The sequence below is a fragment of the Candoia aspera genome, chromosome 1 (genome assembly GCF_035149785.1).
Source record: "Candoia aspera isolate rCanAsp1 chromosome 1, rCanAsp1.hap2, whole genome shotgun sequence".
Classification (NCBI taxonomy): Eukaryota; Metazoa; Chordata; class Lepidosauria; order Squamata; family Boidae; genus Candoia; species Candoia aspera.
This window is the reverse complement of record NC_086153.1, coordinates 285,191,985-285,216,167: the sequence shown is the minus strand read 5'-3', so window position 1 is coordinate 285,216,167 and position 24,183 is coordinate 285,191,985. Positions and strand designations below refer to the sequence as shown.

Sequence of the window (24,183 nt, the reverse complement as noted above, 5' to 3'; positions counted from 1 at the left end):
TCTCTTGTCCACTGAACATTCTTAGAAAATCTTGATGTTTAAAGAATGAAAATGTTGTACCAATAGAACCAGGTTTAAAAGCTAACAGTTAAGCAAATTAGCACTTGGGTTAACTTGTCACTTATTCTGTGAGACAAATATACAGTATATGTTCAGATCATCTAGTTTGTAAATTGTTTACACTAATAAAAATAGAAAGGAATGTCAATCCAAAGCCATCTTAGTAAGGTAAACAGAATTCACTGACTTTGGCCCAGAATAAATATATTTTGAGTGTGTTCTCAAACACACCACTTTCCAACCCATTTTATTTCTGCTTCATTTTTAGTGAGATCAGGTAACTTTATCAGTATATTAATTTAGATTAAAAATTAGTACTACTTTTCCCCAAAATAATTCAGATTGGTTTAAAACAACACAACTAACCATAATTTGGAACCACAGCAAATGAAAGTTGAAATAAAATGTAGAACAACCTATTCAAAGGCTTGATGAAATAAACAGGTGTATTTTTCCTTGTCCTTTCTTGCTTTTTTAAGGAATCTAATCTCTGTCTTTAGTCAATGAATTATTCACTTATTTATTGAATTAATTGTTTGAAACATTTTTGTCTGGTTTTTCTGTACCAGCCTACAAAAATGCAAGTCACTGGGACATCTGTTCATCCAAACTGCTGAATAATATGCAGCTTTTGGCTCTTCCTAACAGATGGAAAAGACTAATCCATGCTGTATGAGGGCTATGCTGATTTTTTTTTCAACTTCTGTTTTTTTATGATTCTGTGTTACTATAAAGGAGTTTTCATCATCCAGTGTACTGAACAACCTAGGTAGCAATGTGATACCAGATCCACCATTTAATATTTGTCTTTGTCATCAAACCTCTACTTTATACCTAGTTCTGTATACTTTGATATTTTGTAAGATAACAAAACAGGGGCAAGTCTGAAGTCTGCCCATGCTTTGGGACAGAGAACAAAGTTCAGACAGCTTTTCTGGAACTACTAGGTTATATAGGTAATTTGTCTTACTGCTGTGTCTCCAAGAAAGCTAATTATAGTACAACCTAACTTTTATGCACTAAAACCTTCTATGGTTTTGTCTGACTTAGTTGACAACATACAGTAGTAAAATATTTAAACATTCAATTCCTTGATGTCATGACCCAGACCTACCTGCTAGTCACAAAATAAGTAGATCTAGATTTAGACCCCAGTCACTGTATAAACACCACCACATATTTCACACATACATACCAAGCTTCTGGACAGACTTTCTTTGGGAAATGAAAAACTATTCTGGTAAGCCTATCTTTGTTCCTAGCCATAGTTAATAAAGGCAGTAAGATGAGATCATCGTCTGCTAAATGCATATCATAGTACATTGACATAATAGTGTTCTTCCATTGCCATCTATATCATTATAGGGTTATATAGATAATTAGATATTGGTTATAAAATTAGGTCAAAAGGAAGTAGCCATATGTAGCTTATAATATAGAAACAGTTTATGGATGTGATTATTGAATACTTACCTCTGCTAAACCATATTTACCATATGTTTTGACTGCGATGTACACTGTAGTTAATCTTAATTTCAGATCAGATTTCATGGAGCACCAAAGTAAAAATTAGAAATAATTAATTTAAGGTTTTTAAAAAGTGGTTGACCATAGGTTACTAAACATTTAAATTATCTCAAACTGTAAAGGAAAGATTATTTTAAAATATTTCTTGCTGTATTAGTTGTTAATTTTAAGGCATACAAAGTAGTTTAAAATCAATTTAAAGTTAAGATTTTTAAAGCATAATGTCTTCTATGGATTGCATATTGATTGTAAATACAACTATCTAATTGTATATGCATGGACTAAAGTATGAAGTCAACCTCTTTGAAATGCCAAGAGGCTGTTTTTCAGTAATAGTTTAGATATTTACGGGAAACTAGGCTGCTGGATTGAATGAGCAGAAAATGGCTTGTGAAGTTATTTACAAGTTTTGCCCCATGGTCAGGGCCATACATCAATAACATGTATTACTGTAGACTAAATCTAAGTGTTTCTGTTCATAGTGCATTATACATACTGTTCGTAGAATTTATCTTATATTTTTGCTATCATTCATTTTCCTTATTTGGCTCTGTCATTATATCACACTTTGATATGCTACATCATTTTTTTTAATAAGGTTGACTAATTAAATTCAACCCCATGACTAAAAAAATTTCAAGCTATGATAGTTTCTACCAGACAGATTATAACAATAACAACAATAATAATGTGCAACTTAGTGATTTAAATTGTAGAAAAAAGATTAATGAGTTCATAATTTTTGGAAAAAAATAGATTACTTTTTAACTTGGAAGAGCTATAGACAAAGAAAAATGCATTCTCTTTCACCATTAATAATAACATTTGGTATATATTATGTCTTAATTATCACATTCGTATCCTGGATGTACTGTATTTATTATGTGGTATTACAAAAATCTCATGCAGATTGATTCAATCTCTTGTGTTAACTCGCAATAGCTGGAGGACTAGGGAGAACTCTTTTGCAGCAGTGGATATATTTAGAATTTTGAGATCTTGTTATGGGAGCTATTTATAAAATGGCTACCCTGTTGGATACAAACAGTCATATAACATCCATTTGGAAAATGGATTAGGAAATTAGGGCTCTCCCTTGAGGTACTAGATCTGGGCTGAAAAGATCCAAACACTCACAAAGTTAGCAAAGAGCTATAGAACATGCAGAGTCTTACTAGATGGAACAGTAGTTACCTATATATTTGCAGCCCAGATCTAGTGCCCCTTAATTCCCCACCCAATTTCATCTTAATTCAGGAATACCCTACAACCACATTGCCTTTGTTTTTCTGGACAAGTGAACACTTCCAAGCAAAGCACTAGGCTCTAGCCTCTCATTGGTTGCTTAAAAAAAAACCCCAATGATGATAGAGCCTGACACTTTTCTTTACAGCAGGCTGGCTTTTCATTTTTTGAAAAATATTAAAACTACCATAAAAATACAACTGAAATTGTTTAGGGGAGTGGGGGGTCTCATAGGCACCATTTTGCTTACCCAGAGCAAGACATGGTATAGTATTAACTAAATAGAGATGAACCACCAAAGCGATGTCTATTTAGCTATATTATCCAGATTCCAAGAACAATGTATCAAATGTTTAATAGACATATACATCATCTCAAAGTGCAGTGGGATTCATACCATCACCACTAGCTTTACTATTCTCAGAATTCATTAAACCTTATTCTTAAAATTATCTAGGTTTTTTTTTTTTTCAGAAAAAAATGTTATCCACTGGATTTACAGAAAATCTTTTAAGGTATTAACGCATAGAATCTTGAAATTAGTTCGGTCAAATAAAGGGCACACAAAAGCAATTCTGAATAAATACTGTTTTTCCTGTTTAATTTCTGAGAATCTAAAAAAAATTGTATTTATATCCTATTCTTCTCCAAGACAACTTCTGGAGTACCTCATTTACCCACAAAACAATTCTTTGAGGAAGTGTTGGTTAAAAAAATGGGCCTGGTACAAAGCCACCATATTATTTTTGGATGTTTTATTTTTTCTAGCATTAACTACTGTAAATGTATAATGTTTTCACCACCATATCTTCAATTTTCTTGTTTGTAGACTGAAAATTAGTTATTAAAATGCAAAGCTGACAGTTCTGTTTTAGTAGCCAGGACTCAATTTTAGATCACTCTGGTCTACCACAAAGAGCTATGCTGTTGTGAAACCAAGTTTTGTATAAAACTGGGGAACCTGTTTCTTTAATGGAAAAATATCAGTGCAATTGGATATGAACATGAAGTCTTACTGCAAGAAATGCTTCTGGAGAGAAATATATCATTTTTAGGTAAGCTTTTATATTATACTCTAATATCTAAATGTTGGAAATCTCAGTAATTGTTTCCAAAAAAGTCTCTACAGATATCTTGTATATTAAGTAGTAAAATGAGACTAAGAAATGATTGATGCAGTGCATGTTATCTTTTATTGATTTAGACCTGAGCAGGAACTCAGTTATCTAATACCTTATACTGCATGTTCACAAGCAAGTAATTAATATTTTATAGAATAAGTAGCTGGGAAAAATGCTTTAATATCAGCTGTTGTATTACTTTTGGTGTCATGAGATATTAGCCATAGCCTAGGTCTTAGGAGACTTAGAAGGAAGTATAAGAAATATTAGCTTTATAATGCTTCATGTATTAAATCTCTACAAGAGGGATTCACTGGTTTCTTTAGAAGTTTATTTCCTTTTTCTTTTACAGTATATTAAATCTTCCTGCACTGTGTCTTTAGTCAGAATTATATTAAATGATAACATATGTAAAGATAGTATTACAGTTAACACTTCCATGCATTGGTTATTATTACTTAAAGGACCGTTTGTCTTTAAACATGGTATGTTTCTCATTCTTCAGAACTGATATGTGGAATAGTGACATCTCAGTATGAGAAAGTATATTTTAATCATGAAGGCTTTGAAGCAAACATTTAAATAGAAGCAAAACCACAATAATAGAAAAACTATTTTAAAGTAAAAATACATAATTACAGGAGCTGTAACCCACCCTATTCCTTGGATTCTGTAATAACAGGATTAAGAATATTAGGATTACATGAAAATAACTATGGGACACTAATAGCAGGACTGAAACAAAAAACAGCACATATCTCCTAGATTATAAGATTTGCTTTTGATTATTTGTGCAGGAAACACCTATTCTTTAACTATATTCTTACAATTTATAAAGATAGAATGCAGGTTTTGATCTGAATAAATTGTTTAGTCAAATTGTTAAGGATAACTTAAACATATGATACAGTTAGATAAATTATATAGCAAAAGATACAATCCTGTCAAAAAATAAATATATTTGTTCTGAATTCATGAAATTAATGTTATGGGTTTACCAATATGTTTGCATTCAGAAATATATCTTTTTATTTACTAAGCTTATTTTATAGTACAAAGAAGGCAAGAAAAATATTATTTTGACATATCTTGCAGTATAGGAAAGGAATTGGACACTAAGTCAGTTGGGTCATTCCATCCCATACCTTAAGCATTCAGGAAAAAAACATGGCTCTAATTTGTTTATCCTTGGTGAAATAATGGAAATTAGTAAACAGTTTAAATAAGATCAACTCTTCCTCATAAACAATATATAAATTTGAAAGCCACTGGATGTTTCAGCTAGAAAGATACTGACACAACAACCTTTCAAAATGGGTTCCAATAATACGCCAAATACATTTTTCAAAATACTTTTCTGATTTCCTTGTATTCTATCACACCCTGTGTCTAAGGAGACTAAGGAGAACAAGCAGATAAACTGCCCAGATTCTTTCTATGTCATTAGTGATCAGTAAAAAGGTCATAAAATTTTTTGGCTATTGTCTCTATCAAATAATACTGACAGGAATCTCCCCCAAATTGAGGGAAAGCCTCAGAAGATCGATGTAAATACATTGAACAGATTCCCTATACTACAAACCGTTCCATTCATGAGAACCCCTTGATTTATGCCAGTTTGGTCTAGTGGTTAAGGTGCTGGGCTAGAAACCAGGAGACCATGAGTTCTAGTCCTGCCTTAGGCATGAAAGCCGGCTGGGTGACCTTGGGCCAGTCACTCTCTCTCAGCCCAACCCACCTCACAGGGTTGTTGTTGTGGGGAAAATAGGAGGAGGAGGGAGTATTAGGTATGTTCCCTGCCTTGAGTTACTTATAAAAATAATAAAGGCGGGATAGTAAGTAAGTAAGTAAATAAAAAAATATTGAGTAGCAGATGGGGGGAGTGGGGAGAAGGGATATATGATTTCAGGAAGTCAGCTTCTGAAAATTCCTTTCTACCCGTGTAGTGCTTAGTGTCATACCAAGAACTCTGGGAAAACGTCTGTATGTATGTTATATAATAATTTTTCAGTGAATACTGAAATATTAATTTCTAGTAAAATCTAGATTGAGATAAAGGTATAACATGTCTTCATTGCAGTAACACTAGCTGTTTCTTAAAGGTATTTGCAGGAGGTTCAGTCAAGTAAAATATTTCTTTATTTGAACATTTTTCAGTAACAAAGTACAATATGACAGGTTGAAATAATGATGTTTATAATGAAGACCTAAAAATGCAGAGATGGCAAAGAAGCATTTTTAGATTTGTGCTTCAGGTTTACCAGGAAGGTTTATTTAATTTGACATAGCATTGCATGCATTAGAAGGATATGTATGACTACATTAGTAATTCGTGTACCTTTGTTCAAAGGAAAGTTAATTATTCTTCTATCTGCTAATAGAATAATACTATTGTTTATATCATCTATTCTCTCTATAGCTGAAGATCTGTTGCGTGCAAAGGGTTATGACAAAACACCAGACTTCATATTAGAAGTGCCAATTGGTAAGTCCAGGGTGCTTTTCATTTTTGCAATTGAATTGTTTATAGTGAAATGCTAGCAATATTAGTGGAATTATTCCAGATATGTTTTAATCATAACAGTGAAGATATTCACAATAATGAAGCAGTTGCATTAAGAATTGATTATGGAAAATGATATGTTTGAATGCAATAAGTTACAAATAATAAATTAGGCCCGGATTCATGAACAAACTAATTATAGATTTTTGTCCCTAAAACGTTTAGATTTCTAAGTTGATGAATGAGGAAAATATTTTAAAATTTCACTATCAAGATAGTCTTTAACCAAACTGTTGGATTTCCTGCACAAATAATGTTCAAATATAGGAATGCATATTAATCACCATGGTGCTAATGATAGACTGCATAACAGAAGCCAAAAATTCCTCCTATAACTGGTGGTTAGATCAAAGACATCCAGTTGTGTCCCAATTACCCAAAGTTCTCATATTTCTGCATGGGGATTCATTGGACCAGACTCTTACATACAGGAGAGAAATTACAGAGCTAATAGAAATGGATGTGGATATATACTGACTACAGCTACCCATCCCACAAGAGTATCTCTAGGCAGTGCACAGAGGTAAGAAAACAGAAAAACAATATAACAATTTCCAAAGCTAAGTTGAAACAGAAACAATGATATAACACATGTCTGAGGTCGAAAAATCATTCCTCCTCTAGTCAATAAGACAATAACTAAACACCAACCCACAGGGCTCACTTAAGTTCCTAGCCCAAATGCCTGAGGAAACATCCAGGTCTTAGAACCTTGCAAAAGGCCAATAGCATCAGGGCCTTCCAAACCTCTGAAGGGATGCTGTTCCACAGGGCAGGTGCTGTGACAGAGAAGGCATGACTCCTAGGACCCACAAGATGACATGCTAGATGGGACCAGGGCATGCCAACCCAGCTGATTCTGGTGGGGCAAGCAGAGACAATAGAAGACAAGTGGTCTTGCAAATAACCTGGCCTTGTGCCACATAGGACTTTACAGATAATAAATTGTACCTGGTTCCTTATTGGGAGCCAGCACAGCATGTGGAGCAGAGGTGCTACGTGGACGTCTTGCGGAATGCCCAACGCTGTCCAGTCAAGTTCTTTTGGTGAAGTCCCTTTTAAAGGCATTACATTAAATTAGTCCAGCTCAACATTCTTGCAGGATTTTACTTCATGCTTGTTTATTTACCATATTTATATACCATATTTCCTTTCAGAATCTGAGACTAACATTGATAGTTTTCCCACTCTACTTTTATCCTCAGAAGAATCTTGTGAGAGTTTAAATCTAGGACTCCCTAGCCGTATATTAACACAGTGAACGCTACATTATTGTTCCAGTGTGGTTTGCCAAAAATGTGTATCATCTTCCAGAATTGTCTCTGCAATTTCTAGGTTGTCATTTGAGAATTGAAATACAGTTTCTAACATCAAGATGGTTTTGCAATGAGGGTAACACTCGCAGAATAAATAAATGCTTAAATAGTTATAAATTAATCAGTGTGATGAAGTAATCAAGATGTCATAGAAACAAGGAATAAATGTTGTAGTCATTCTCTGTAGAAAGGGAACAGGTATAGAGTACAGCTTCATTATCTAAACTCTGCTCATCTGGCTTTCCACCAAAACAAATTGTGCTTTTTGTCCTTGTATAAAGGGTGAAACTGTGCAACTGTAACAGAGAAAAAACTGAAAAAAAAAAAGAAAGAAAGAAAGAAAAGGAAACATTCTGACAAGTGCTTATTTCTCTGTACCTTACTACATACTCTCTGGAGTTCCCATCCCTTTCTTGTCAGTTATGATGCTAGAGTAAATTACACCTTAGACCATCCCCTTGCTGGCTGGAGGATACTGGGAGTTGAAGTCCACACTTCTTAAAGTTGCCAAAGTTGAGAAACGCTGCTTTAGAGGAATCATCATAACCTATTCCTTGGCTTTTTGTTCTGCATACACTTTCATGTCTATTTCTAACACTATAACTAATCCTGTTTCTGTGATTCTTCAGCCCCAAACTTTTTTTTCGCAGCTCTGAGTCTCTTTTCATACCAGTGGAAGGCTTTTCCAATCTTGATTACTATAAGAAGGGAAATTTGCATAACACTTGAGGACAGAAGTTCAGACCATGACCACCTTGATTGATCTTCAATCCTCCCACCAGCTTCACCTTCCTCCACTTTTTTTGTATCCTCCATTTTGCCCAGCCTTCGTTCTTCCCATCCTCTCCTATTGATCTCTGCCTTCAAATCTGCCTTTCTTAATCTTGACCTCAGAGACTTCATCCCTCTTGTGCCTTTCTCCCTTTTTTTAAGGAATTTTATTAAATTTCAGAAAAAGATAAAAGATACAGAAAAACTAAAGAACTAAAAAAAAAGAACTAAGAAAGTGTGAAAACACAAGAGAAGAATTTTAAATAGATTACAAAAAGAAGTGACATCAAGGATATACAGCAATTTTCCATAATCAATCCCTTACTCTAAATTAAACCAAAATCACATTATTTCTACAAGTCAACCCCTTAGCACATTATAAAAATCACTAAATACCATGGCTCCCTCCCTTTATATTAAAAGAAAATAAAAAATATAAATCACCTAATCAACTCCCCCCACAACATAACAATGACTTCATTATTCTCTTCCTACTACTATTCTATACACTCCTGACTACTATAAGGATCAAAAATAAAAAGCATGTAAATTATCTGCCATTATAATTAAAAATACAAAAAACATGAATTAATATTAATATTAATTTTTTGAAAAGAAAACCTTAATAATTAATCCCAATCATTAACTATAAGTAAAATCATCCAAAGCCAAAATACCATCCAGATAAATATTTTTGGTCCCTTAACCCACTTCAAAATAGACCAAGACATTTTCATATCCCCATAATAAACACAGAGCTATTTTCTTAAAGAGATCAGACAGCTCAACTGCTCCCCTCACCAACACAGATGTCTCTTCAGAAAACCTCCCATACATAATAACCCCTTCTTTTCCATAACATTCCATCAGAAAGTCAAATTCACTCATGTCTTGCAGCTCAATTTCTCCATTTAAGTTCTTCAGTTCAACGTTGTCAATTTCATTCAGGATTTCAACAGAAGCCCAAATCTCAATCTTAGGAGAGACACTGTTAGATTCTTCAGTTTATCCACAACATCCCCAACCAGATGGCAGTTTTTAGACAACGTATTTTCTACAATGCTCTGAATGTCTTGCATAATAACTTGGCAGGAATCTGTCCTGTTCAGACTATGAGACGGCCAGGCAGAATTACTATTAAATTATTTACTTACAAATAACTGTTTACAACAATGAAAGTCCTCAGAATAGATTAGACAGTGCAGTTCAATGAAGTCCACCCAGGTGTAAGGATTGCCTACCCTAATAGACTCAGACTCACAAGCAGGAACTTAATGATATCTGATTTATTAAAGAATAGTATGCAAATACAGAGAAAGCTGAGAATGAGCAAAAGCGCGCCAAATACAAACTAAAAACCCTCGGCACAAACATAATCCCTCCCCTCGCCCGGCCGTTGCAAACTCCCCCCCCCCCAGGTGCTGGTAACCATTTCTGCTGATGTCCTGGGAAAGAAACCTTGAACACACGAGATAACCCAAACACATTCCAATCCAGCTGCCAACATATAACAATCCCACGAGATAGAATCCTCCTCGCCTCCCAAACGAAACACGCATCAGCCAAATGACATGCGAAACATTACGATGCAGCAGTAACATTGGAACGATGAACATGACATACTGCCCCCCCCCCCCAAAAGGAAACACTAAGGAGCAGGTTTCAGAGGATAAGCCAGATGAAAGCATCTAACTAAAACAGGAGATTGAACATCACGGGCAGACACCCACTCAGGGTGGGGGAAGTGCTTCCAACGAATGAGGTATTGCAGGGAGCCACGATGCCTGCGAGAATCAAGGACCTCCTTCACCTCAAAATGTTGCTGTCCGTCAATCATGATCGGAGCAGGAGGTGGAGGATGCGGGTGCCAGTGATCGGAGTGGGTGACAGGCTTGAGCAAGCTGCAGTGAAAAACAGGATGCAAACGTTTCTGGTTGTGAGGCAAATCCAGTTTAAACGTGACAGGGTTTACGATTCCCACAATGGGAAAAGGACCCACAAACTTAGGAGCCAACTTTTTGGAGGGCTATGGGGACTTTATGAACTTGGTGGAAAGGTAGACCTGATCCCCAACTTTAAAATCAGGTTGAGGGGCGCGCCACTTATCGGCGTGCAGCTTATAAGTAGACTGGGCATCAGCCAAAGCCTGCTGAATTACTGGCCAAGAATCAGCTAGCTGAGCAGCCCAATCAGAAGGAGAGCAGGGCTGTGTGGGGGGTTGGGGCAACTCAGGGATTGGGACAAAATCCCGTCCAAAAATAACATGAAAAGGGGTGTGCCCTGTGCTCTGATGAACGGCGTTGTTATAAGCCACCTCAGCAAAAGGCAGCAGATCAACCCAATTATCCTGGTGGTAATTGACAAATGCCCTCAAAAACTGCTCCAGGGTCGAATTGAGAACCTCTGTAGATCCGTCAGTCTCTGGATGTGACGCAGTGGACAACACCTGCTTGGTGCCCACCAGCTTCAAAAATGCCTTCCAAAATTGGGAAGTGAACTGTGTCCCGCAGTCCGTGACCAAGCGGGAGGGGCTACCGTGGATCCCGTAGATGTGGATTAGAAAAAGGTGGGCCAACTACTGAGCAGACGGAATAGAAGCACATGGAATGAAATGGGCTTGCTTGGAAAAATAGTCCTTTACCACCCAAATGACAGTCTTTCTCTGACTAGGAGGCAAATCCACAATGAAATCCATAGAAACCTCCTCCCAAGGACGGGAGGGGCTGGCCACCAGCTGCAGCAGCCCATGCGGTTTCCCCCCTTTCCGTTTTGACATGGCACAGACAGGACAAGAAGCAACATAACTTTTTACATCACGTCTTAAGGTGGGCCACCAAAACTGGTGCCGTACCAGGTGCAACGTTTTGACAAACCCAAAATGACCAGCCACCTTATCATCATGACATCTATTTAAAACTTCCCTTCACAAATTGTCAGGCACATAGAGGCAGTTTTGCTTCCAAGCTAACCCTTTGTTAAATGTAACATTGTCTCTATTTGCCTGCAACCAAGTATCAGATTTTACCTCTTGCAGAAACTGTTGTTGCAATTGAGAGGGAACTGGAGTCCTCCCCCCAGCCGGTGAAACTGACGCAGGAGGCAGCTGCGCACGAGTTTGACTGTGGGTGACAGCCTGCAAACCCAATTGGGGTTCTGTCCACACCGTACCCACAATGTCAGATACCTGGACTGCATCCTGGGGTAGGCGGGAAAGTGCATCAGCCAGGAAGTTATTCTTGCCCAGAATGAATTTCAATTTAAAGTCAAAGCGACTGAAAAATTGAGCCCAGCAGATCTGTTTAGGACTAAGCTTCAGGGGTGCGCTGAGCGCTTCCAAATTTTTATGGTCAGTCCAAACCTCAAAAGGACATTTAGCCCCCTCTAAAAGGTGGTGCCATGCCTCCAAAGCCGCCTTGACAGCAAAAGCTTCCTTTTCCCAAACATGCCACTGCCTTTCCATCTCGGAAAATTTCCAGGACAGATACGCACACGGCTTCAGGCGGTTGTCAGTATCCGCTTGCAGCAATAGTGCTCCAATTGAAAAATCAGAAGCATCCACTTGAACCACAGAGGGTTTAGTGGGATCAGGGTGTTGAAGAATGGGTTCAACAGTAAACAGGCTTTTGAGTTTGTCAAAAGCCACCTGGCAGTCAGTTGTCCAATTTAGCAATACCCCCGGGTTCTTTACCTTGCGTGTGTCCCCCAACCCCTTGGTATGTAACAAGTCAGTAAGAGGCAACGCAATTTCTGCGAACCTCTGGATGAATTGGCGGTAATAGTTGGAAAATCCAAGGAAACTTTGGAGCTGCCTACAGGTACGCCAGCGCTCCCACCCCAAAATGGCTTGAATCTTCGCAGGATCCATCTCAATGCCCTTATCAGAGATCCTGTACCTCAAGTAGTCAAGCTGAGTCTGATGAAATTCACACTTAGAAAGCTTAGCATAGAGCTCAGCCTTTCTCAGTTTGCTAAGCACCTGTTTCACCAAGCGCTCATGTTCCTCTTCCATTTCAGTATAAATCAAAACATCATCCAAATAGACCAGTACAGCCTTGAACAAATGTTCATGTAACACTTCATTGATCAATTGCATGAACACCCCTGGTGCCCCCACCAACCCAAAAGGCAGAACTTTATACTGAAAAGAACCCAGTGGACAATTGAAAGCAGTCTTCCATTCATCCCCCTCCCGTATGCGGATGCGGAAATAGGCTTCCTGCAAATCCAGCTTAGAGAAGATTCTCCCCTTAGCCAGATGTGCTAACATGTCTTTTATTAACGGAAGAGGATATTTATTTAATATCGAGACCGCATTCAATCCGCGGTAATCTGTACAAAGTCTCAATGTCCCATCCTTCTTTCCCCGAAACAAGACGGGGGCGCCTACTGGCAAATTCGCTGGTTCAGTAAAACCCCTGGCCAAGTTCTTGTCCACAAACTCCCTCAACGCCGCCAGTTCCTTCTGAGTCATGGCATAAATTTTCAGCTTGGGCAATTGAGTGTCGGGGACCAACTCTATCGCACAGTCAGTTTTTCGATGGGGTTGGAGTTGGTCCGCTTCTTTCTCACCAAACACATCCGCAAAGCCCTGGTATTGCTCCGGCAAGCCCTCCAGTGGTGTGACAGCGAAATGCGGGGTTGCTGCCGCCACCTTCCCCACTGCAGCCTCCAGAGCGTGTTCCTCCCCAGGGGCTTGATAGAAACCATCCCCAAAAGTCAAAGTCCTGTGCACCCAATTTATATAGGGGTTTTGTTGGACCAACCAAGGAATCCCCAGAATGACTAGGGGATGCCCCACAGGTGCCACCACAAATGACAGCCCCTCACAGTGGCTGCCCAATCGTAACGCCACCATTCCCGTTAAATGGGTGACCGGTTTCCCTCCCGCAATAGAACCATCCAGTTGGGTGAAAATCATGGGACGCTGCAGTGGAAAGCTGGGTAACTCCAGAGCAGCCACCACATCAGGGTGCATCAAGCAACGTGAACACCCCGAATCGATCAGTGCCCAAACTTCAACGGTCCTTGTATGGGAGCCTAACTTCACTTTCACATTCAGCATGGGACAGTTGGCACTCACCGAAACATCTTCACGCCCGTCCTCCACCACCTGCCCACAGGCGCTCTTTAGAGCAGGTGGCTGGCGTTTCCCACCGGCTGGTGTAGATCGAGCTCCCCCTCGCACCCGAAGTAAGGAACCTCCTCCACTTCAGTTTCTGCCTTGGCTGCCTTCATTTTCCTGGGTAGGGAGGGTGATTTCCCCACCGGCTTCCCCGAACGATCATCGGTCTTGCCCTTCGGGCATGCCGCTGCTCCGTGACCCTCCTTTCCACCTCGGAGGCACTGGCCTTTCGCATAACGGCGCTCCCTCTCCTCCTCCCAGGCACTTTGACTGAACTTTCCAGTAGGCACAGCAAGGCAAGAACCCTTGCTGAGCCCAGAATGTCTCATCACCTTCCTGTGAGCGAAGGTCTCATGGGCATGTTCAGCCTTCCCTGCCAACTGTATCCATTCATACAGGGTATCTGGGTCGTCCCTACCCAGCAACCACCTCAGGACCTCCGTGTTCAGACCGTCCTTAAATAGCTCTATTAAGGTAGATTGGGACCAATCCTCAACCTTCCCAGCCAGAGCCTTAAATTCCAGAGCATAGTCCGCTACAGATTGTGGCCCCTAGCTAAGCTCCCTCAGCAACCGTTTTGCCCTTTCTTTAGCTAACGGGTCTTCAAAGTGTAACTTTAATGCCCACAGGAATTCTTCGAACTCCTCCAGCTTAGGAGCATCTGATTGACATAACTGCACAAACCAATCGGCAGCCCGCCCCTTCAGCTTAGTGGCAATGGCATTAATCTTGGCTCTTTCTGAACGAAAATACGGTCCCCATTCATCCATATAACTCCTTGCATTAGTAAGGAAGAACAACAACTTAGTTGGATCTCCATCAAATTTGACTGTAAAGTCCTTAACCCCCACTCTGGGCGGTCCCTTCACCACATCTGGGCAGTCGGACTTTCTTTTTGCTCCCAGGGATCTCCGCTCTCGAGGAGGGGACTTTGAAATTTGCACCCTCGGCGCCCTTGCTTCCTCTCTGTGCTGGGTCCTACTCCTTTCCTCCGAAGAAGGGGGGGGGGAGAAGGGGACGAATGCCTATTTCTAGACTCCCCTCTCCTGCTCTCCCGAGGACCCCAGTCCATTGATATTTTCTGAAGCATGAATTCTATTGACTCCAATTTGGCCTCCACCAGTCTTATACGGTCAGGGGTTTGGGAATCCTCCTTTCCCTCCTGCCTCACCACAGTTGGGGACATCGGGTATCGCTGCTTCCAAGACATTTTGGACGTCCCTGGTAGGGGTCCCTGTGTTTCGTCCCAGGTGATCAGCTCGTCTGGCGACTCGCCGGTCAGTTCAGGGGTTCTTTTACCTCCAACCTCCTCTTCTCCCAGGCTGGAGCTCGACATCTCCCAAATTTCCGAGAGCTCCCGAGTAGGGACCCTCTCTGTTCTTCTCACCATGGAGTCGGGTTCCCCCTCGCTCGATTCCTTGCTTTCCGTGGTTTGGGGATTTGGTTTGCTCATCGCTAGCACTTCTCCCTCACAAAATAAATCTGGAAAGGGGCTAACGGAAAATTTTTTAAGATTCTCAGCTTTATGTAAGGATTGCCTACCTTAATAGACTCAGACTCACAAGCAGGAACTTAATGATATCTGATTTATTAAAGAATAGTATGCAAATACAGAGAAAGCTGAGAATGAGCAAAAGCGCGCCAAATACAAACTAAAAACCCTCGGCACAAACGTAATCCCTCCCCTCACCCGGCCGTTGCAAACTCCCCCCCCCCCAGGTGCTGGTAACCGTTTCTGCTGATGTCCTGGGAAAGAAACCTTGAACACACGAGATAACCCAAACACATTCCAATCCAGCTGCCAACATATAACAATCCCACGAGATAGAATCCTCCTCCCCTCCCAAACGAAACATGCATCAGCCAAATGACATGCAAAACGTTACGATGCAGCGGTAACATTGGAACAATGAACATGACACCAGGCAGTGGAGGATAACAAGGCAAGGCTGCAGACTCAGAAGTAGAAGATCATGGCAAGACAGCAAGACAGCAAAGCAGAACTCAGCTAATCCTCTCAATGAGGCGCAAGACCCAGTGTAGTTAGAACATGTGGCAAGGAGGAGGCTTGAGGCACAAGTGTCAGGCTTGGCATAGAGGCTAGACTAGGCTTGACAGCAGAGGCTAGGCAAGGCTCAACTGGAGCATCAAGGCAAGGCTCGGATCTGGAGATAAGGCAGGACTTGGCTGGAACGGCAAGACAAGGCTTGAAACTGGAGGCAAGGCTGGACTGGGCTGGAACGGCGAGACGAGTCTTGGAACTGGAAGCAAGACTGCTCGGCTAGAACGGCAAGACTAGGCTCGATTGGAGTGGTGTGTGAAGGAAGCAGGTCCGCGACGACAGGAGGAGCTGGCTCTGATTCCACATCGGCTACAGGCGAGGCTCCTGACTCCAGTAAGGACTCTTCTGCAGATGCTGTGAGCTCAAAGGATCGGTTGTCTCTGGCAGCTTGCCCTTGGCACACGTGCCTTTTTAAGCAATCCTTTCCACACCATTTCTCCTCTGCAGCCAATTGGACTGCCTTTTGCTTTGCACACTTCTCTGCTCTTCTCTCTCGGGCACTGATAGGAGGATTCAAACCTCCCTCCAAAATTTGTCCAATCAACGTCTCCAATTTCTCCCGCTCTGCTGAGTTTCTGTTTCCCCAATTTCCTCCAGATAAGTTTTGTTTTCACCTTCTGGCTCAAGATAAGTTTTGTTTTCAGAGTAAGGATCAGACTCAAACCTCACAGAATCAGAAAAAATCTGCTTAATATCTGCTTTAATATCTCAGTGACAGTCAAAGAAAGCCTGCTTAAGATCCTCCATGTCTGAGGTAGTAAATTATGGCATCCCCTAGATATTTAACTGGCCGAAGTGAAAGGTAGTGGAAAATTTCCGAACTGAGTTAAGATAAGATAACAGACAGTTCCCCAGAGAAAGTAGTGGCAGGAAAGTAAAAGTTCAGAACGGCAGATTCAACGTGTAGGAAAAATGCAAAATTCTTCAAAATTAGCATAAAAATAATAACAGGGAGATGATAACATATTCAACCCTCCTTAGTACTGGATGGGAAGCAAAATCCAAAGCTTTAAAGAATTTTTTTAAAAAAATAATCAGAAAAATAACAATAAGCACCAAGAGAGATCATTTCTCCTTAATGCAGAAAGCCTCTCTTAGGGTAGAAATGCTTTTAAAAAATAAATTGGGTGCTTTAGAAGTTGGCGGCTGGACTTAATGTCCCTTTAAGGCTGTAGCGCTGCTTGGAAATGGTGATATACCAGCCTTCCGGCAAAGTCTTACCCGTCAATCACAGATGCTGTTTACAATCTCCTGGCTGCAACTTGCCATCTGGAGGACAAATGGGTCAATTCCAAGCATTTTCCTTGGTCCAGAAAAACACTCCTGGGCTTCAGGAGGAACCAGCCTGAGCCCGAAAAAACTGCCACAATGCCAGTTCTGCCCATGGACCTCACGAGCACAGCTGTTCAGTTCGCCATGTTCCCACCAAAAGTCCTGTCTTGTGCCTTTCTCTACAGCTTTCCCATAATGCTGTATTTCAGCCTCATCCCTCAGTAGAATACTTTACCACCATTTTTTTAAAAGTTAGCTTAATTCATGATACCAGGATAATTAATTGAAGGGGAAATGATCAAGTTTTGGATCTAGGAGGAAGTTGAGGAATTAATGGGGTCAGGAAAGGGATTCACTTTGGGCTTACTATTTGACAAATGTTCTGAACTGTTTTTTAAAAATCCATTATGGTGCAAATTTTGCTGTGTTAAGGCATGTGGGTATATTTGTGAAAAGTCTCAGCCATCACTCTTAGCAGCTGTTTATCTGCATTTTATTCAAATTTATTTGCATTTATTTTGCAAATTCTTTGTAATTGAAAAGGCATTAGTAATATGGGGTTATCTGAGAAAACTGGAGCACTTTAAATTGAAGAACTTGGTTTATCGAGGTTGATTTGATCATGAATGAATTAACTTTGCCTTCTATGAAATTCAAACAAATCCAAGCATATTTTTAGTAATAAGCAGAAATTGTAATAGTAAATTTAATACATATCAGACTATCTAAATTTCATGTAGATTTTTCAGGCGAAGTAAAAAATTTATAAACTTACAGTGTTTATAAATTCGATATTAACCAGAGGTTAATATCCTAATCCCTCCAATTCCTGCTGGGCTGCTTCATGATGGCAAGGGGTGTTCCTGGGAGGGATGAACAAAGAATGCTGGGAGCGTATGCCAAGAGTATATATTCCCAGCAGGTTCACCCAAGGTATGCAGATCATCTCAGCTGCCCAGCTAAAGCAAGCAGGCATCTATGTTGGGCAGCAGTGATATAGGAGGCAGATGATCACAGTACTGACAACAGCAAAGGCATCAATTCATACTGTGCAAGAGAAGGCCATGGTAAGCCATTCTTGTATTTTTGCCAATAAAACCACATAGATAGAAAATATGAAATGATTGCCCATATAGTGCCAGATAATGGGTTCCTCATGTCGGATGTTACCCCACATGGTACCAAGGAAGAGCTGAAGATCTTTCAGAGTGCTAATGGTATTTATGAAATAGCTAGATTAAAGCCTTTGGGATGTCTAATTGCTGATGTTGCCATTAGGAAAACAAAATCTGAACCTACAACGACAGGATTACAGTGGGCCATTCCAGAAGAATACCATGATTCATGGTATCAGAGGCCACTCAGAAATCAAGAAAAGTGAGGACAGATGCATCACCCCCATCCCGCTCCCACCAGAGGTCATCTAGAAGTGCTCTCAATGCTGCCTTGGTCCCATACCTGGGTCTGAATCCTGACTGAAAAGGGTCCAGATAATCCACTTCTTCTGAATTGATCAAGTTCAATTTGAAATTGACAGAACATTTGCAAACAAGATGTGTTGCTTGTGATTGGAGACTAAAATGCCAGAGCTGGAAATATTAAGGAGGAAATGTAGTTGGACTATATGGCTTAGGAGATCAAAATGAAACAGGAGAATAACTTATCAATTTCTGTCACTCCAATGATTTCTTCATAGCTAACACCAAAAAACAACCAAAATGACACTTGTATACATGGACATCACCAGATGAAGTATCTACAAATTGACTATATTATTGCTCAAAGGAGGTGGAGGAACTCATTTTTATTTATTGTATTTATTTATTTATCAGATTTGTCACCACCCATCTCCTCCCACCAGAGCAACATTTACGGCATCAAAGATACAGCCAGGTGCTGAAGAAGCAGGGTAGAAAGAGAATTAATGCTTTTGAACTTTGGTGTTGGAGAAGACCTCTGAAAATACCATGGACAGCCAAGAAAACAAAAAAAATGATCATCAAACTAATCAACACAGAGTTCTCACTGGAGACGCAAATAAACAGGCTCAAACTATTGTACAGTACTTTGGACACATTATGTGAAGACCTGGCTCTTTGGAGAAGTCTCTAATGCTGGGAAAGGTGGAAGGAAAGAGAAGAGGATGACCAATAGAAAGGTGGATGGAATCAGTTATCATGGCGATAGGTGCACTATTGGAAGACCTGAAGGAACAGGGACAGATCATCATGGAGGACCTCTATGTGCTCACTAAAGAGTCAGCACTAACTTGACGGCACATAATCAGTCAATCGATCAATGTCCTAATGCAAATAGTTCAGCAATGTGAAAACAAATGCTGAGAAAGATCTTATCCTCTTCCTCATATTTAAATGAACTAAGATGCTACCAATGGCAGTAATTCTACTAGAAAGTGTTCCTTTGTCATTATTTTGATTTTATTTTGTCATTATTGTAGTACAACTTCAAACAGAACAAAGTAGACAAGGGTTTGTTTGTTCATAAGCTTGTCTTTCTCACATATTTATTTTATCTCTAAATAAATAAGTACCCTTAAAAGTCAAAGTATGCTTAACATGGAATTATGTCTGTGTGAAAGACCTTGGCTGTCTATTTCAGTAAGTTTTAATCTGAATAATTTTACACTGGTAAATTTTGATTTTCTCTTCATTTTCAGTGATTCTAGGAATCTTTTAAAAATCTTGAATTCATGTTATAAGAGTAGTTTTTTTCTCTTTGTTCTTTTAGCTGTAGAAGGTCACATCATTCACTGGATTGAAAGCAAAGCCTCCTTTGGCGATGAAGGCAGCCATCAAGCATACTTAAATGACCAGTTTTGGAGCTACTGGAACAGGTATATCCTCATTTTTACGGGTTATAGACAATATGTCTGCAGTATTATCTTCAATATTGGTATTCTTTTTAGAATGTAATCGTGCTTGTTAGTTTCATCTTGCCACAGAAAAGAAAAGCAAGATACACATTTTGAAAAGGATTGAAATGATTGTCTTTGCTGTAATTACTCTGGTTAGCACTAGGTTATAGAGTCCAATGTAACCGCAGTTTTGAAAACATAAAAAGAATTAGTGAATTTCTAAATATTAACTTACTGTGGGACCATGAGGTTTTTTGTCTAATAATGAGTAAGGCCATTGGCCCCTCTAACATAGTACCATCTAATGTGAATAGCACCAGATCTTCAGTTTCTCTATTACTGACTCAGTCCTAGTGCTGAAAGTTGATATCCTTATGGGTTGTGAGAGAAACTACATATTGAACATGGAATGCGTGCATCCACTGGTTGCTCTAACATTTCAGTGTGCTATTCAGTATTGATTGTTTTTAACTTCTTACTTCATGCATGTACAAGAGGAATGTGCAACACATCAGATCTGAAGCAGAAAAGATGTTTTGAAGGGGTCATGGGCATGCACACTGCACCTGTTAGCTGTTCCTTAAAGGAGCTGGGTCTTTTTCTGAGCTCATGTAATAACCACCATGCCAAGAAAATACACATTTGCAGGAGGCACCAAAAGTTTGCAACAAGGTGCTTTGGAATGGGTGTGAGAGCTTTGCTGGTGTTTCTTTACGTCACATAGATATTTTCCTGGGATTGTGCAGTTACTGTGTACGATGAAGAAAAGATTCAACGTCTTTAAGAATGCACCAATAGGTGTGGCATACTCATCCATGCTTTCTCCAAAACATTTTTCTGCTTCAAATCCATAGAGCTATACAGCTCTAATACACAATATCAGTGGTGCATGATAATGTAACTCACTGTAATTAAAGTCCTTTGCAAAATTGCACTTTTGGATATTCTGCTATCATAAATGAATGCATTGCTGTAATCCATAAACACCTTACTATGCAGCAACTACACTGTCACTAAAGTAAGGTAAAGATTCCCATTTAGTCATGTCTAATGACACACTAGGGGGCGGTGCTTATCTCCATTCCATGGCGGAAGAGCCAGCATTGTCTAAGGACACTTCCATGTCATGTGTCCAGCATGACAATCACAGAAACGCTGTCTGAAGCAGTACCTATTTACCCACTCGCATTTGCACGCTTTCAAATTGCTAGAGCTGGGGTGAGTGCGGAAGCTCACTCCACCGCATGGCACTCGGATCTTGAACTGCCAAACTTGCAACCTTCCAGTCGAGAAGCCTGGCATCATAACCACTGAGCCACTACGCCCCCCTTTAAACTAAAAGCTTACAGTAAATAAGGATACATTCAGTTTGGGTTTATTTCCTATTCGTAAATTGGTCTAGAGTGTCTTAGATTGTATATTTAGTGAGACCCTGGAGAAGGACAGTTTGCAACATTTTAAGAATGCACTAACAAAATGTCTTCATTGATGCTGATATTAGAATAAAGATAATTCCACATAATGAGAAGAGCACTTCTACTGTACTCTTGGAATATACTGTAAATAGTGAACCTTCCATCTACTGAAATTTTCCTCTTTTTAGTTGTGAACTAAATGTCTTTAATACTTTTGAATGCATACACTCAAAAGTGGAAAAAAAAATACTCCAGTACTTTAGTAGTCTGAATTGTCAGAATGTGTTCATTTACTCTCCACCCAAGTTTTTTTTATAAAAAGCGCTCATGTAGCTCAACATACATATTCAGAAGTAAATTATGTGAAGTTTAATTACAACATGCTAAGTTTAGAATCCTATGTTTACTCTTTTGAATAGAGGTGGATTGTTATATATCTAGTTTTAGGATTGCAGCTTGGAGCGCTGCTTTGCAAACTCACTTCTTCAAAATTTGCTGTCTAGTAAGTAGGGTTAGGATTGCAGCTGAATTGCATCTAATAAAAATACTATTTCTTTCTGCATATTGGCTAAGAATAAAAATAAAATCTCAAATTTAATATTGAAGATGAAATACCCGTGCATCATTAATTATTTCATAAACGTAGGTGCAAATTGATGCAAAAAAAGACTGAGTTAACCTAGTGAATATCTGGGTAATAATGTTATCAATTGATTTATTGAGTGAAGGTTAGATTATATGGACATTTTAGAGAAGAAATACATCCTTTTTCTAGCACAGTGGCTATGACTAGCAGTTAGGGTTTTTAAAACATTGGCTTAACAAAGTTAGTATAAACCTTGGGAGTTATATTTGTCAAGTACAGAGGAAAACTGCTCATGCATACCCAGTATCTAAAGCTTCATTGGCAGCCAAAACACAAATATCTGAAAGGTCATTCTTCTTCCCACAGTGTGATGGTTTGTTGACATATTTTGATATGCTGGCATGGTACTGAAACATTTTGACCTTACTTCAACACTTAGGGATTTAGGACTGGTTAAGCTATCCTCTGATTGTGGAGTTTCAAAAATTCTCCATATTATCTCTGTTATACGCAAATGCCTTTTGTAACATCAGTAGCATTAGAAAATGGGCTGGGATGAATTTGGGATTTGTGTATTATTTCACACAATCATTGGGGTGTGCTGGAAAAAAATAGTCTTGAACCTCCTTAGTGGAAAATGAATTGTAACATTCCTAAAGGAAGTTTGTGATTCAAAACACTTGCAGTGAAGATTTTCTCTATTATCTTTGTGAACGCACAGCTTCCTCTTTGTTTAAAGTTTATGTAAGTATTATAGTTTTCTTTAATTCAAGAGACATATAAACATTTAATTTAAGAAATAACTTGCATGAAATAAGTTGCACAGTTGTATGTCTGGCATTCCAGATAGTTTGGGCAGACTGTTCTTTGGAACATGTACGCTAGCAAATAATTTGTGTTTTTTTTTAATACATATTTTTAAAACACTTGTTTGCTGCTTCCCACAAAAAATTAAATAATCTGAAATAATATCTTTAGTCTTTGAAATCAGATAGCACCATTTGCTTCAGCCTTAATGATAATACAATATTAAATCCACAAAATGTGTAATTAAGATTACATTGGCCAATAAATATCATCTTCAGGGATTTTTTTCGTTTTTTGTTACTGAGCATTTGATTAGCATGCCAGATTCATGAGAATCATTTATAAGTTCCTTTACTTTGCTTTTTTTTAAAAAATAGAACATGATTTCTTATGTTGCTTAGATTATTTACCTTTATTTTCTGTTCCTTTAATATTGTCACATCATCGGCGGTTATCCTGTAACACTGACAGAACACTTCAGCATCTATCTATGTTACTGCAAGACATCAGCTTCAATTTCCTTGGTATTTCTCATTCAGATTAGACAAGCATCTAGGCTTATGTATGATAAAAGCTGACAGCATAGATCCTGCTATGCTTACCAAAGGCCTGGTCACAGACAATACACTGTGTCAAAGAAGGTCAACCTCTACAAAATTTACCTTTCAGGATTTCTTGTAATTTTTAATTGGCATTTTCATCTGGCATTTTGGGTGTTCTTTTTGCATGACTCTTTACATAAAAAATATGGAAACAATTTTATTTGCTATACTACGATATGTACTATGAAGAGTTATTGGCATGCTCATTTATACATATACAGTGATTTCACAAAATGGAAAGTGGCTGTCCATAAGCCCACCCAAAAGTTGTCATTTTTCTTTTTCGAGAACAGGCCTTGCCTGTCATTCCTTTTCGGGCTTTATAATTTTTATAATGGTTCCTGTTGTTTTCTCCGCCTCCATTTTAAACTGAGGTTTAAACTGAGGCTACAGTACCTTTGCACAGATCTGGGAATAGCAGATGTAGCTGAGCCCAGCTTGCCTCCAATGAGATACCATCATCTCACCATTACAGCATAAATACCCAGAGTTCACAGGATTATTTTACATCACTCTGATGCTTTCACCCTGCCACAACATACAATGTTGCCAAGTTCTGTACAGCAGCACTCAACATTTTCTGGATGATAATCTGTGCTATAAACTACATTTAATGAGCACCTACTTCACCATATTAGAGTGCTTTGTAACTTGATGGATATAGTCTTCCACGTACTAACCCTTTATGCTCCCCTATACCGATCTATTGCTCCTATCCCTTCTTTTAGATTCTTTTAGATTCTCACTTTTTAAATATACTTTTAGTTTTTAATTCATATCTTTTATATCCTCTAGCTTTTCACAATATTTTCATAATAATTTTTAGAGTTTTTTTAGAT

General features: G+C 39.1%; 1 protein-coding gene and 1 pseudogene across 4 annotated transcripts in view; one reads left to right on the top strand and one right to left on the bottom strand.

Moving 5' to 3' along the window:
- The window catches only part of CDIN1 (CDAN1 interacting nuclease 1), a 180,934-nt gene that overhangs the window by 84,547 nt on the left and 72,204 nt on the right, over positions 1 to 24,183 (top strand). For all 4 annotated transcript variants that reach the window (XM_063289994.1, XM_063289997.1, XM_063289995.1 and 1 more), the window contains exons 8-10: positions 3,820 to 3,887; positions 6,373 to 6,438; positions 19,808 to 19,913. In XM_063289994.1, coding sequence (XP_063146064.1) covers positions 3,820 to 3,887; positions 6,373 to 6,438; positions 19,808 to 19,913 — 240 coding nt within the window. The remainder of the gene's footprint in view (positions 1 to 3,819; positions 3,888 to 6,372; positions 6,439 to 19,807; positions 19,914 to 24,183) is intronic.
- Positions 23,542 to 23,803, bottom strand: LOC134487890 (ATP synthase subunit epsilon, mitochondrial-like; annotated as a pseudogene).